Source organism: Strix aluco, chromosome 27, assembly GCF_031877795.1.
Source record: "Strix aluco isolate bStrAlu1 chromosome 27, bStrAlu1.hap1, whole genome shotgun sequence".
Lineage (NCBI taxonomy): Eukaryota > Metazoa > Chordata > Aves > Strigiformes > Strigidae > Strix > Strix aluco.
In genome coordinates this window covers 7,626,393-7,641,312 of record NC_133957.1, presented here as the reverse complement: position 1 = coordinate 7,641,312, position 14,920 = coordinate 7,626,393, and the positions used below count along the sequence as shown (strand labels likewise).

The 14,920-nt window shown below is 61.7% G+C and overlaps 2 protein-coding genes across 2 annotated transcripts in view; both read left to right on the top strand.

Annotated features, from left to right (window-relative positions):
* The first annotated feature begins 1,554 nt into the window (after positions 1 to 1,554).
* On the top strand, positions 1,555 to 6,232 carry LOC141915777 (kallikrein-8-like). The gene is made up of 6 exons (XM_074807646.1): positions 1,555 to 3,106; positions 3,674 to 3,732; positions 4,565 to 4,733; positions 5,031 to 5,284; positions 5,592 to 5,728; positions 6,000 to 6,232. The coding sequence occupies exons 2-6, from the start codon at positions 3,690 to 3,692 to the stop codon at positions 6,150 to 6,152; spliced, it is 756 nt and encodes a 251-aa protein (XP_074663747.1). The 5' UTR covers positions 1,555 to 3,106; positions 3,674 to 3,689; the 3' UTR covers positions 6,153 to 6,232.
* Positions 3,153 to 14,920, top strand: part of COX6B1 (cytochrome c oxidase subunit 6B1) — a 102,327-nt gene continuing 90,559 nt past the window's right edge. Inside the window, exon 1 of the mRNA XM_074807645.1 lies at positions 3,153 to 3,159. The gene's annotated coding sequence lies outside the window, so the exon portion shown is untranslated. The remainder of the gene's footprint in view (positions 3,160 to 14,920) is intronic.

Below are 14,920 nucleotides of genomic sequence, written 5' to 3'. Positions count from 1 at the left end.
TTGGGGATTTGGGGGGCGATTTTGGTGATTTGGGGGCAATTTGGGCATTTTTGGGGCAATTTGGGTGTCTTGATGGGCAATTCGGGTGTTTTGGGGGGAAATTGGGGTATTTGGGGGGAATTTGGGTTTTTGAGGCAATTTGACCATTACAAGAGGCAATTTGGGTATTTTGGGGGCAATTTGGGTATTTTGAGGGACAATTTGAGTGTTTTGGGGGTCATGAGGGGCAATTCGGGTATTTGGGGGGCAATTTTAGTGATTTTGGGGCAATTCAGGTGTTTTGGGCGGCAACTGGGGTATTTGGGGGGAATTTGGGGTTTTGAGAGGCAAATTGGGTATTTTGGGGGGAATTTGGGTTTTTGAGGGGAAAATTGGATATTTTGGGGGTAATTTGGGTATTTTGGGGCAATTTGGGTATTTTGGGGACAATTTGAGTGTTTTGAGGGCTGTCAGGGGCCTTTGGAGATCAGTTTGGGGTTTTGGGGGGAAAATGTGAGTTTTGGGTGATTTTGGGGTGTTCTGGGCAGCGTCGTACCCCAGGATCCTCCGACATCTGCGCAGGGAGGGGAGGGGGCTCAGGGGCGTCACTGACACCTTCTGGGTGAACTGGGAGCACTGGGAGCAACTGGGGGGAGCTGGAGGCAACTGGGGTGCGGGGGACACTGAGGACAGTGGTGGCAACTGGGAGGAACTGGGGGCAACTGGGGCATTTGGGGCAAATGGGAGGAACTGGGAGCGTTGGCTTGTGGGACACACTGGGGGCAACTGGGAGCACTGGGGTAACTGGGAGTGTTGGGATGGGAGGCCACTGGGGCATTTGGGGCAAATGGGAGGAACTGGAGGGAACTGGGAGCGTTGGCTTGTGGGACACGCTGGGGGCAAGTGAGGGCAACTGGGAGTGTTGGGATGGGAGGCCACTGGGAGGAACTGGGGGCACTGGGAGGAACTGGGAACGGCGGCTTTTGGGGCATACTGGGCGCACTGGGTGGGGGGCTGCCATACTGGAAAGGGGGCAAACTGGTCCCAGTGTCCTCCCCAGTTTGGGACAGAGGGGACACACACACACACCCCCCCAATTAATTACCGACCCCCCAATTAATCTCAGCCGAGGCTCCCCACCCCCAACAAATTTTCCCTGCCACAAAGCATCATGGGAACTCCGTGCAGGCTGGGACCAGCTTAATTAGAGGCGGGTAATTAGGACCCGTGACGACTTGCCTGGAGCTCAATTAACACCTGAGCTCATTAAGAGGCCTCTTAATGAACCCACAGCTGATTGGGTAACGATGGGCCCAGGGCAAGTCGAGACGATCCAGGAGGGGCTGAGTCAGCCCAGCCCATCCCAGTCCAGCCCAGTGACGGGGCAGGGTTAAACTGGGATTTCCAGAGAACTGGAAGGACCCGCTCTGGCGGCGGCTCCCTGCCCCCGAGGGACCTGGGAGGTTCCCCAGGGTCCTCTGGGGTTGAACTGGGAGGAACTGGGAGGCCCCTGTGGTGGGGTGGAGGAAGAGGAGGAGATGTGGGAGCATCTTCATCTTCTTCTAGAGGTACCGGGAGAAAAGGGGGGGGGGGGGTTGGTGATCGGTGTCACCCCCCACCCTGAGCATTGGGGGGGGGGGGGGGGCATGAGGTGTGTCCAGGGGAGCTGGAGGTGGCCAGGAATGAAGATGAGGATGGAGGAAGGAGAAAGGCTGAGGAACCAGGAGGAAACAGGAAAAAATGGGCGAGGAACCACGTTTTGATGCTTCTCGCTGATCCACGGCCAACCCCACGTTCTGCATCCAATGAGGAGCCACGTTCTTGGGTTGACCCTCATCAGAGCCACGTCCCAGCAGCTCCTGGTCAACCTGGACCAATGAGGAGCCACGTTCTTGGGTTGACCCTCATCAGAGCCATGTCCCAGCAGCTCCTGGCCAACCCTGGACCAATGAGGAGCCACGTTCTTGGGTTGACCCTCATCAGAGTCACGTCCCAGCAGCTTCTGGCCAACTCTGGACCAATGAGGAGCCACGTTCTTGGGTTGACCCTCATCAGAGCCACGTCCCAGCAGCTCCAGGCCAACCCTGGACCAATGAGGAGCCACGTTCTCGGTTGACCCTCATCAGAGCCACGTCCCAGCAGCTCCTGGCCAACCCTGGACCAATGAGGAGCCACATTTTGGGCCTGACCACTCCTGGAGACAGGTCCTGGTGGCCTCTTGACCACCTTCTCCATCTCTAGGTCCTGCATCCACCAAGGAGCCACTTTTTGTGGCCCAACCCCTCCAAGACGTGTCCTGGTGCCCCCTCAACCATCTTCATCCAACTCAAGGCCCCATGTCCAATGACGATCCACGTTTTGGAGTCAATCCCACCACCCTGGTGCCATCTCAACCATCTTCATCCAGCTCCACATTCTGGTACTCACCAAGGAGCCACGTTTTGGGGTCAATCCCACCATCCTGGTGCCCTCGCGACCATCCTCATCCAGCCCCACGTTTTGGTACCCACCAAGGAGCCATTTTGGGGTCAATCCCACCATCCTGGTGCCCTCGCGACCATCCTCATCCAGCCCCACGTTCCGGTACCCACCAAGGAGCCACGTTTTGGGGTCAATCCCACCATCCTGGTGCCCTCGCGACCATCTTCATCCAGCCCCACGTTTTGGTACCCACCAAGGAGCCATTTTGGGGTCAATCCCACCATCCTGGTGCCCTCGCGACCATCCTCATCCAGCCCCACGTTTGGTACCCACCAAGGAGCCATTTTGGGGTCAATCCCACCACCCTGGTGCCCTCACGACCATCTTCATCCACCCCCACATTCTGATACCCACCAAGGAGCCACATTTTGGGGTCAATCCCACCATCCTGGTGCCCTCATCCCAGCCCTGTCCCCCAATCCGGTGGGGCCACCCCACGGCCCGGGTTTCCTGGAGCCGGGCGGAAGATACCGGAGCCGTGGCTGGATTAGAGGAGAAGGCGGAGGAAGCCGTTTCCTCCTCCGGCCCCAGATAAAAACCCAGGGTTGGCGGTGGCAGGAGGAAGACGCGCCCGCGGCCGTGGTGCTTTACCAGCTCGGGTGGAGCCTCCCCTCCCCGTGGCCGCGCGGCCCCACGCCAGCCCCCGGTAGGAAGATGAGGCCCTGGGGTTGGGGGGGGGGGAAGGTTGGGTGGCACCCGGTGGGGGGGTGGGGGTGTCCCTGAGTGGCCCTGGGGGGGGGACGCAGGGCAGCTCCTGACCTTCCCTCCTTTCTCTCAGCCCTCCCCGCTCCCTCCCTCTGGTCTTTCTCATCCTTCCCTTCCCCTTTCCTGTCCTCCCGTCCTCCCTTCCCTCCTTCCCCGTCCTCCCTTTTCCCATTCTCCCTCTCCCCCTTCCCTTCCCCCTTTCCCCATCCTCCCTTCCCCTTTTCCCCTGTCCTCCCCCCCTTTCCCTTCCCCCTTTCCCCATCCTCCCTTCCCCTTTTCCCGTCCTCCCCCCCTTTCCCTTCCCCCTTTCCCCATTCTCCCTCTCCCCTTTCCCTTCCCCCTTTCCCCCATCCTCCCTTCCCCCTTTTCCCATCCTCCTCATCCTCCCTTAACCTCCCCCCCTCCAGACACCCCATGTCCTCAAAGGTCCCCACCCCCACCCTGACCTGTCCCCACCCTCCCACGAGCCACCCAAGGCCGGAGTCACCCCCTCACCATCTCCCCGCAGCTCCCGGCCCTCCGGCATGAAGGTCCTGCTCGTGATGCTCCTGGCGCTGGTAGCCACAGGTAGGAGAGGTCCCGGGACCCCCATTTCCACCCGCAGGACCCCCATGTCCATCCTGGCTGCCCCATGTCCTCCTATGGGACCCCCACACCCACCCCAAGGGGGCAGGTATCTCCCCCATGTCCCCCTTGGATGACCATGTCCTGTCACGGGACCCCCATGTCCCCCTTGGATGACCCGTGTCCACCTGTGGGACCCCCACGTCCATCTTAGATGCCCCAAATCTATCCGTGGGACCCCCATGTCCACCCCACATCTGCCTCAGGGACCTCTATGTCCACCTGGGGGACCCCCATGTCTACCTTGGGTGTCACTTGTCCCCCTGGGAGACCCCCCACATCCCCCTGCGGGACCCCCGTGTCCATGCCAGGGGTACCACGTCTAACCTGAAGGACCACCAAGTCCACCCTGGGGCTCTTGTCTGTTGTGGGTGTCCCCCAACCACCCCAGGCACCCCACATCTACTCATGGGACTGCCCCACACCCACCTTGGGTGCTCCCCAACCACACCCGAGACCCCACATCCACCCGTGCAACCCTCTGTGTCTGACGTGGGGGCCCGGCGTCTGCCCCAGGGGACCTCATACCTGCCCCACGAGCCCCATGTTCACCCAGGAGACCCCCAAGTCCACCCACAGGACCTTCCCCCTTCACCCCAGGGGCCCTCGTCTCTCCCAGGTGGCCCCTGTCCACCCCCAGGGACCTTCTGGTCCCTCCCAAGCTGGACTCGTCTCTTCCACCACGGATTCACCTCCTTGTCTGGTGCTCAGGGGACACGGGAACGGGGCCCAGACCACCCGTGTCACCCCGCGTCCCCTCCCCTTGTCCCCACAGCCTCGAGGAACGTCCTGTGGGTGATCGAGGGGACCTCCTGCGACCTGCCCTGGCAGGCTGCCCTCTTCAAAGGCGAGAAGTTCATCTGTGGAGGGACGCTGGTGGACAGGAACTGGGTGCTGACGGCTGCCCACTGCCACGTCCCGGGTAGGAGGCCACGGGGACGGCGGTGGCCAGTGGGTTTGGTGTCGATGGGCTGAGACCAACCAGAAATTGGTCCAGGTGGCACCTGGGGTCTTGCTTTCGGTCGGGAGGGTTGGTGGCATCTCAGTGGGCTTCACTCTGCCCCTTTTCTGCCTCTTTATAACCTAAATTCTGCCCTTTTTTGGGGCAAAGCCGTAACCTTAACTCCACCCTTCCCTGCTTTTGCTTCTTCCACCCTTATTGCCACCGCTTGGGGCTCTTCCCCCGCTTTGTGGGGGTCCCCGTGGCCAACGTGAGCCCCCCCCAACCCTGATCCCATCAGCTTCATCAACGTGCGGCTGGGGGGCCAGACCCACAAGGACTCGGGTGACACCAAGCAGTGGCGACGCTCGGCCAAGGTCTTCAGGTACCCGCGCTACAACGAGACCAACAAAGATGGCGACCTGATGCTCATCAAGTTCCTCCTGCCCGTCCACGTCAACAAGCACGTGAAGCCGCTGCCGTTGGCCTCCCACTGCCCCGTCCCTGGCAAGACCTGCCAGATCTCAGGATGGGGGTCCACCACCAGCCCTGAAGGTACAAAACCTTGGGGGTTCCTGGGGGTCACTTTGGGGTTCTGGATATCTGGGGGTGCACTGATGTAGCCCCTCCCCAGGGCCTCAGGTGTCTGAGCTCCCCGCCCAAAATCCCCCTCCCAGTCCTGTTGGTCCCACTCTGACCTTTAGGTGCCCTTGAACCTGCCTTGGAGCTCCTCCTCGGTGCCGACAAATGAGGGGAGAGGCGCTCCAGGGCAAAGAACGGGTTCAAAATGGATCCGGGCTGGATCACCTGATCCATTTGTGTCCCCCCCCCCGGGTGACTTTGTGCCCTCTGTCACCTGCAGTGACCTTCCCTGAGGACCTCCACTGCACCAAGGTCACCATCGTCTCGGAGGAGCAATGCCAGCGCATCTACCCCGACTCCATCACCACCAACATGGTGTGTGCGGGCGAGTCCCGCAGCCGGGCCGACTCCTGCCAGGTGGGTGCAAGGTCCGGCCATGGTGGCGGGGGGGGGGGGGGGGCGGTTAGAGACACCCCCCCCGGGTGAGGAACCCACGAGGGAAAGGTTTGGGCTGAGAACGGGCACAATTCGGTGCAGCCGGCGTCACCTAGAAGGGGTGAGACGGTGTCACCAGGCGGGGAGAGGAGAACATCTCCTCGGTGGGGGGTTTCTAGGCCTGAAACGGACCCAGATTTGGGGTGACTCTTTGGGCCACGAGTCGCAGATCCCCCCCGTCTTGCCTCGTCAGGGTGACTCCGGGGGACCCCTCATGTGTGACGGGCGGCTCCAGGGTATCGTCTCTTGGGGTCCGGGTGTCTGCGGGGACCCCAAAAAACCCGGCGTCTACGTCAACCTCTGCAAATACACCTGGTGGCTCCAGGACACCATGAGAAGGAACTGAGCCCCCCGTCCCCCCACGGATGGACCCCCCCCAGCTCCCCCTCCTCCTCCTCCTCCCCGATGAAGGTCCCCGCAGCGGCCGGTCCGAGCGCAGGGGCACATGCCCTGGGGGGGGTGGGGGGGGTGGTGAGGGTGGGGGGTCCTGTTGAGATGTCCATGAATAAAGCTTCTGGACGTGGCTTTTGGCCGTGTCTTTAACGGGCGGAGCAGAGCTCGGGCAGGCCGAGGTGGCCTGAGCTGCCCCACAGCTTGTGGGGGCAGGAGAAGACCCAGCTCCACCATCTTGGGGGTAGATCCCTTGGCCCCGTCATGGGGTTGAGCTGGTGACCCCACCCCAGTAGACCTGGTGACCTCACCGTGGGGCAGATCTGAAGGTCCCACCCTGGGGTAGACCACTATGGGGCAGATCTGGTGATCCCACCTCAATAGACCTGATGACCTCACCATGGGTCAGATCTGAAGGTCCCACCATGGGGGTAGACCACCATGGGGCAGACCTGGTGACCCCACTGTGGGGCAGATCCAATGGTCCCACCATGGGGTAGACCACCATGGGGCAGACCTGGTGACCCCACCTCAGTAGACCTGGTGACCTCACCGTGAGGCAGATCTGGAGGTCCCACCATGGGGTAGACCACCATGGGGCAGACCTGGTGACACCACATGGGCCAGATCTGGAGGCCCCACCACAGGGTAGACCACCGTGGGGCAGATCTGAAGGCCCCACCATGAGTAGACCACCATGGGGTAGACCATCATGGGGCAGACCTGGTGACCCCATCACAGACCTGGTGACCTCACCATGGGGCAGATCTGAAGGTCCCACCATGGAGCTGTTGGCTGGTTTGGGGTCACCCCTGGCTCTTTGTGCCACCCTCGGCGGGGGGGAGACACAATATCCAGCTTTGTGTGTTCCCCCCCCCTTCAAGAGCAACAAGAACTGGGGCCAGACCCTCCTTCTCGGTGCCTCCACCCAGCCCCATCTCCATGGGCCAACGAGTGACCAGGGAGAACTTCCCATCCCCAGAGGGGCCAAATTTCCCCCGTGACTCAACGGGAGCAGAAGGGGCCAAATTTCCCCACCTGGGGTAACTTGGCAGCAGATCCCGGGCTGTTTCACGGGAAGAAATCACCCGCTGGAGGCCAAATTTACCCGCTTGTGCGGAGCTGAGGCCTCTATTTTTGTGGGATTTTTCTCCTCCATGGGGTCATCCCAGTCCCATCGTGGTGGTGGGGTGGGGGATGGAGAGCGGTGCCCGCCCGGCGTCGCCGCGGCATGTCTACGAGATCGGTGGGCTGTAAAAACCACCTCCGGTGTCTTCCCCGGCACGAGAGGAGAACATGGCGAGGTCAGACGGTCACGTGACATCCCCCACGGCTCAGCGGGGCAGGGAGCCACGCTGGTGGCCTTGCGCAAGGTGTCACCCTCCCTCTTCCGAGGCCTGGCGCGTTGGAGGGCGTGGGCCTTGTCTGGCCGCCGCGGTGGGGAAAGAGGTTTTGGGCCAGGTCCAGATCTCCAGGGAGGTGGAGGAGCCCGCAGTGGCCACTGGTGACTTCCAGGTTGCCGCTCAGCGTTTCACAGGAAGGTTCAACCACCTGTCAGCGTCCCCTGAAGGAGGTTTCACCTGGAGGGTCCCGTGGTGGTGGCCGTTGGCTGTGGTGGGTTGCCACAGTGGGCTCCAGCATGGGTGACTCCAGGTCCTCCATCATCCATGGGGGGGGGGTTGGTCAAGGTGTTTGTCGGGATCTCATCAACGTGTCCAGGGAGGTTTGGTCAAGCTGTCTGGGAAAGTCTGGTCAATGTGTCCATGGAGATCTGGTCAACGTGTTCCTGGTCAACATGTCTGTGGAGGTCTGGTCAATGTGTCCATGGAGATCTGGTCAATGCATCCATGAAGGTCTGGCCAATTCATCTGTGGAGATCTGGTCAACATGTTGGTGGAGGTCTGGTCAATGTGTCCATGGAGATCTGGTTGTGTCCATGGAGATCTGGTCAACGTGTCCATGAAGATCTGGTCAATGTGTCCAGGAGGTCTGGTCAGCATGTGCATGAAGGTCTGGCCAATGCGTCCATGGAGATCTGGTCATATCTGTGGAGATCTGGTCAACACGTCCATGGAGATCTGGTTAATGTGTTTGTGGAGATCTGGTCAATGTGTCCATGAAAGTCTGGTCAACGTGTCCAGGGAGGTCTGGCCAACATGTCCATGAAGGTCTAGTCAATGTGTCCATGGAGATCTGGTCAATGTGTCCCCTGGGATCTGTCAACATGTTTCTGAAGGCACAGTCAAGAAATCCATCAGGACCTCCCAAACACGCCTCTGGAGGTCTGAGGTCTACCCCTGGTGCCTGCGGAGGGTTGGTCCCCACATTATTGGGCTCTATGCAACCAGGCCGTAGTCACCGTGGCCCTTGGGGTGGGGTCCAGACGTTCGTGGCAGTGTAGGTGCCACAACCAGGTCCGTGGGGGTCACCGTGTCCGTGGAGGTGAAGTTCAACCACCCCTTCATCGTTCAACCACCATGGAGCCTGGTCCTGCCGGCCGTGAAGATGAGCCACCAGCGGGGAAGGACACCCCAACTTTGGGTGCCCAAGGAGGTCCCTGAGGCCACGTGGGTGCAAGGGTGGGTGTAGGACCCGGGGGTTGAGGTGGCGTTAGCCCAAAGACAAGTTGTGAGCATGGCAGTGCCACCAGGAACAGCCGGAGCGTGGCCATCGCCGCTCCTGTGTCACCCGTGTCCCCTGAGGCACCCCCTGTGTCACCCAGGGCACTGCCACCCACAGTGCTGCCAGCCTGTGTGTCACCCAATGCCACCCCCCCCACCACCCCTCCCACCCTGGGGTCACCCAGGGCACTGCCACCCCCTTGTGTCACCCAGGGCACTGCCACCCACGGTGCTGCCACCCTGTGTGTCAACCAGGGCCACCTACCATGGTGACACCGTCACCTCTTGTGTCACCCGGGGCCACCCTGGGCTGTGAGGACATTTGGGAGGGGTCAGGGGACAAGGAACAGGGGGTGGGGGGAGTGGGGGGGTGACATGTCGCCTCCCTGTCACTACAAGCTGGCAGGGGGGGCCCGGAGGTCCTGGGTGGCCCTGGCAGTGGGTGGCAGGCCCAGGCTGGCTCTGGCTAATTAGGTAATTAGCACTAATTACGCCACCGAGATGGGAGCTGAGGAACTGGGAGAACTTGTTGGGCCCAGCCCCAGCGCCGCGCTAACGTCACTTCCCCCCCCCCCCCCCCATCTCTGGGGGCCCCCTCATGTCCCCACGTGTGTCCTTGTGTCCCCTTCTGTGTCCCCACATCCCCTCGTGTGCCCCCCCACACCCCCCCAGGGCTCCTGGGTCCCCCCCACATCACCCCATGTGCCCCTACAGCCCCCTCATGGTCCCCTATGTCCCCCCTGCCCCCTCAGGACCCCCCCACCTGCCCTCGTGTCCCTTCGTGGTCCCCCATGTCCCCTCATGTCCACTTGGGTACCTCACATCACCCCACCCCTCACCTCCTGTCACCCCTGTGTCCCCTCACCTGCCCCCGTGTCCCCTCACCTGCCCCCCTCTCCCCTCACATGTCCCCTGTCTCCACCAGGGAGCCCCCGTGTCACCCCTCAAGGTCCCCCCCTGGGGCCCCCTGGTGTCCCCAGGGGATCAAGGAACCCCCGTGACTGGGATCTCTGTGGGCCGTCGTGGCGAGGGCGACTACAGAGCAGATCCCCGTGGGTGGGATCCCCGTGGATGGGATCTCCGGGGGCCCAGACCTCCACGGCTGATGGTGTCTGTAGGGTGGATCCCCAAGGACCAGGATCCCCAAGGACCAGGATCCCCGTGGTTTTGAAGCTTTGCAGACTTGACCTCCGTGGCCCGGGTTCACCATGGTCTCATCCTTCCTGAGTGGCCTCTCCGTGGACAGGATGAGATTATCCATGGACCAGATCCCCGTGGTTGGGGTTTATAAGGTCCAGATCTCCGTGGCTGGGGTTTATAAGGTCCAGATCTCCGTGGCTGGGGTTTATAAGGCCCAGATCTCCGTGGTTGGGGTTTATAAGGTCCAGATCTCCGTGGTTTGGGTTTCCATGGACCAGATCCCCGTGGATGGGATCTCAGTGAACCAGCCGTCCGTGGGCTGGGATCCCAGTGGACGGAACCCCGGTGGATGGGATGTCTGTGGACCGGATCTCCCTGGGAGAAGGTCCCCATGAACCAGGGTCAGATCTCCATGGGGTGGAATCTCCACTCGAGCGCATCGTGGTAGGGAGGTGAGACCTCCACGGGCCACCCCTCCCTCCACGGACGGGCTCCCTGAGGCCACGACCTCTTTGGTGAGGATCTCCCCAGCCCAGATCCTCAGGGATCTACTGGGACAGTTGCTCTTCCAGGAGCTTCACCTCCAGGTTTAGGACCAAACCCAGCCCCAGGCTTCCTCTTGCCACCAGCAGAGAGCGAGATCAGCATCTCCAAACCGTGATTCATCCCCACCCGGCCTTGCCTTTCATCAGGACTCAGCTCCTGGGCTTCTCCGCCCTTAATTGCTCGTCAGGCTGTTAATTGCCTTGAGCTGCTCCCAGCTTCGTCTCCTCTCCCGGCCCTGCTGAAGGGGCCGTTGAAGAGGCACGGAGGTGCCTTCACCACCACCCCTGAAGCTCCCGCACCCACGTCGCAGCTCCGGTCCCACCACGTCGACGTTGGCCAGGCTGGGGTGGCTTTAGAGGACTCATCGGTGCTTAAAAAATCCTCTCGAGACCTTCCCGCTGCGGGACGTGCCGGAGCTCGGACACTTCCAGGGGGAAGAGACCCAATCGGTGAAGACGACTTGAACCTCCCGGAAAGAACCAACCGGGGGCTGGCGACCACTGCTGAGCTCAGCAGGAATTTCGGGCCACCCGCCCCGTCCACCCAGCGCCTGGCGCACGTCCCGGCATGCACGCGAAACCCGCCCCGGGAAGGGCCGGGAGACGCCGGGGTCCTCGGTTGTTGCCACCGCCCCGGGGGGCGGAGATGTCCCAGGCAGCCCTGGGGACAGTGGGTGACACTTGGTTGCACCCAAGTCACCCTCCCCGGGGCACGGGGTGGTCACCTCCCACTTTGGAGACCCTCCAGACCCCCGTGCCGCTGAGGTTGGGGGAGCGAGGAAGAGGAGGTGACACACCCCCGGGGTTGGGGACAGTGTCCAGCGAAGGGGGGGGGGAACGACAAGTGTCACCCTCATCTCCGGTGTCCCCTTGACTCACCAGAAGCGACTCGCAGGGTTGGCAGCGGGACGGGGCCTCGCCCAGCGCTCACCCACGTCCGCGGCGTTACTCATCGGGGACGTGCAACCGGCACCGGGTGCCAACGGGAGGCAGCACGTAGGTCCCCAGGGACCTCCAGGGGCGGGGCGTGTTCCCCCCTCACCCCCCCCCCCCACCCCCCCACCCCCAACCCTGGGGAGCCATTTTGGGCAGGGGGGAGGGTGGGTCCCTCCTCGGAGGTGGATTCCTGAGGTGGGCAAACACCCACACGGGTGCCCTTGGGATGCGATTCGCCCCCCCCCCCCCCCGGCCTGTGGAAGGTGGGTGGGTGCGTCTGGATGGACAGACGGACGTAGAGAGGGATGGAGGGATGGACGGACAGACAGATGAGGGAACAGGGGGGAGATGAGCAGATGGAGGTGAAGGGCCAAGAGATGCGAGAGGATCGACCGGCCGGTTGCCGACGGACGGACGGACGGAGAGAGGAGGGGGTGGAGAGATGGACAGGGAGGCTGTTGGACGGACGGACGGACGGGCGGATGGATGGATGGATGGACAGACAAGTGGCCAGATAAATGGACAGACAGACTTACAGTTGGATGGACAGAGGGGAAGGTAGATGGGTGGGGGACAGACGGACAGACAGACGGCCAGACTTACAGACGGGTGGACACGGAGGTAGCCGGTGGGAGGACGGACGGACGGATGGAGGGACAAGTATCCAGGCAGTTGCTCGGACAGACGGACAGATGGCTGGGCAGGTGGCCAGAGGGACGGACGGACAGGCAGACAGCTGGATCCCCAGACAGACAGACAGACGGATGGATGGGCAGGCCAGTGGCCAGCTGGCCAGGCAGACTTATGGCCAGACAGACAGACGGCAGGAGGCGGCCCCATTGCATTTCACAACCCCTGGGAGGGGGGTGGAGGCCCCCCAACACCCCCATCCTGCACCGGGGGGAGGGGAAAGGAAACCCCCCCGCTCTTGACCGCACGCTGGGGCGGGGGAGGGTTGAGCCAGCTGTTTTTGGGGGCCTCCTCACCCCCGTGTCTGCTGGGAGGGGCGGGCGTTTCCCCTTCGCTGAGGAGCCCTGCGGCGTTTCCTCTGGGACATCAAAGCGGCAACCAGCGGCGGGGCCGGGGAGACACCCACGGGCCACACTCGCCCCGTTGCCGCGTGGACCGGTCGCCCAACCGCTCTTGAGTCACCCCGCCGGAGACACGGCCTACTTTTCACCCTGGGTATAAATATGCCCAAACCACCGGCTCTCGGCTTCCCGCCGCGCCGAGCCGGCCCCGTCCTTCTCCTCCTGTAGGTGAGTCCATCCCTGGTGGCCGTGACCACGGATTTGCCTCCCGAGGGATGGATGTTTTGGGGGTGACGTGGGGAGATCGGGCGCCCCCGTCCATCGGTGGATGTTTCCCATGGGTGGCCCCACACGCTCGGCCCACGTGGTGGCTCTGGTTTGGATGGGATTGGTGGGAACGCCCGCCCTCTCCCAGTTTAGCTCGGATCTCCCAGTTGGGCAGCGCCAGGAGGACACACGTGGTCCTTCCTGAGCTCGTGCCGGTGGGTTTGGTGCCACCCAAGAGCTCCACTCAACCACAACAGGGTGGAGAAGAGGGTCCAAGACCACCCCAAGGCCTGTAAGGGTGAAGGTCCCACCAAAACAACACCCGCTGCTCGGTCTCGTCGCCTCCATCGGGAGGCCGAAGGCCGCCACCGAGGACCTTCCCCATGGCTCCCACGTGGCACCGGCCGCAACCTGATCCAGTTTGGTTTCTCTGCCCCAGGAATGGCTCGTGATGGCCACGGGACCTTCGGCTTCATCCCGCTCTTCATCCTCGCCGCCGGATTGTTGCTAACGGCCCCGCTGCCGGCGCGAGCTCAGGGGAAGGGCAACGACGGCGACGAGCGTAAGTCCAACCGGTGGCCGCGGAGGGAGGACGGGGACGTCGTGGGGGTTTTCCTGGGCACCTCAGAGGGGAACATCTCCGACGGGATGGGAATGGGATGGGATGGGATGAGGAGATGCCTTCTCTTGGCTCGTGGGAATCTTGCCGACGGGGAAGGTTTGGGCAAGGCCCTACCGTTTCGAAACCTGTTTTGGTTTCGAGCTGAGGTAAAACAACCCCCCTTGAGGTGGAGAAACCCCGAAAGAGCCACAGAGAAAAATTCCTGCGTCCTGTCGGAGGCGCTGGGATCTCCAGGATAACCGTTTCCCACCTCTAGATGTTTTTACGGGCAAAAAGGAGACAAAAAAAGTCACCCGGGGTGCGGGAAAGAGAGGAGAGACTGAACCCCGATGGGATCCGTTCTTCCGGCCTCCAAAATGATGCTCTGCCAAAGGAGATCCCCAACGGACGGGTGGCAAGAGGAGGCCCTTGATTTCTGACCGTTGGATGCCAACACCTCAGATCTGCCCTGATCTGGGGGTTTTTTAACCCAAATCTGCATCCCCAGAGCTGAAACCGAAACGCCCGGGTCCTGTGGAGAAGGAACAAGCTCATGACTGGAATTTGCCCCGTGACCGTCCAAGAAATTTTTGGGGGGGGGGGGGGGGGGGGCAGGTTTATTGTTTGGGATGGAGCCACCACCACCTTGGTTGGAGTTTTTTGGTCGCCAACGGCCTCTGGAAATCCAGGGGACAGATTCTACCCCGGGGCAGGATCCGCCATCTCGCGTCGCCGCCGATCGGCCTTTGTGGACGGAAACCCCTCCACCTCGGGGAGCTCGGGGAAGCCGCTGAGATGCCTTCAAGGAGCTTGGTGGAATCTAAACCTGCCGGTTGGTCTCTAGAGGACGACTCTTGGGAATGACCAGGATGACCCAACGAGCATTTGCGGGAGGATGGTTCCCACCCTCCGACTTTGGCAGCACTGCCGGGACCGGATAGGGGCGAGTGCCAGGTGGCTTGAAACTGGGGCGTCTCCCATTATCACCCGTCCCAGGCTGTAATTCCCACCAGTACAAACCAGTCCCACTGGTAAATTCCGATGTCCCAACCTTTGGTGGAAGGCAGATACCATGGACCGGAGGCACCTCGCAGGTGCTTGGGATCGATACGGGTCTTCCCCAGGGCAGTCAACACGTGGAGGTGACAGCTGCGAATTCTGCCCAAAATAGCCCCAAAACGGGTGGGATGTCCCAGACCATGGTGTGGAGGACACCCATGAGGTCACCTCAAAGAACAAGGACTTGATATCTCCCATTTGAAAGTCCTACTGCATGTTTTTGGGAGGGGGAGGGAGCTCTTTTTCTTGAAAAAACACCCTTTTTTGACTTCATTTATTTATTTTTTAAAAAACTTGTCTCCTCCCACTTGGACACAACTCAGTGTCAGGAAGTCTTCTCCAGTGGCCGTGGCAGAGGTGACACCTGAGGCTCCCGAAGGGCTTTGCTGTAGATGGAGGCCAGGAGGGACACCAGGAGCATGTCACAAGGGCTTCTGACTCCCACTCTGTGGCCACCCAAGTGGACATCAAGATGGTGGTGGACTCAAGAGGGTGGTAGCCTCAAGATGGTGGTGGCCTCAAGA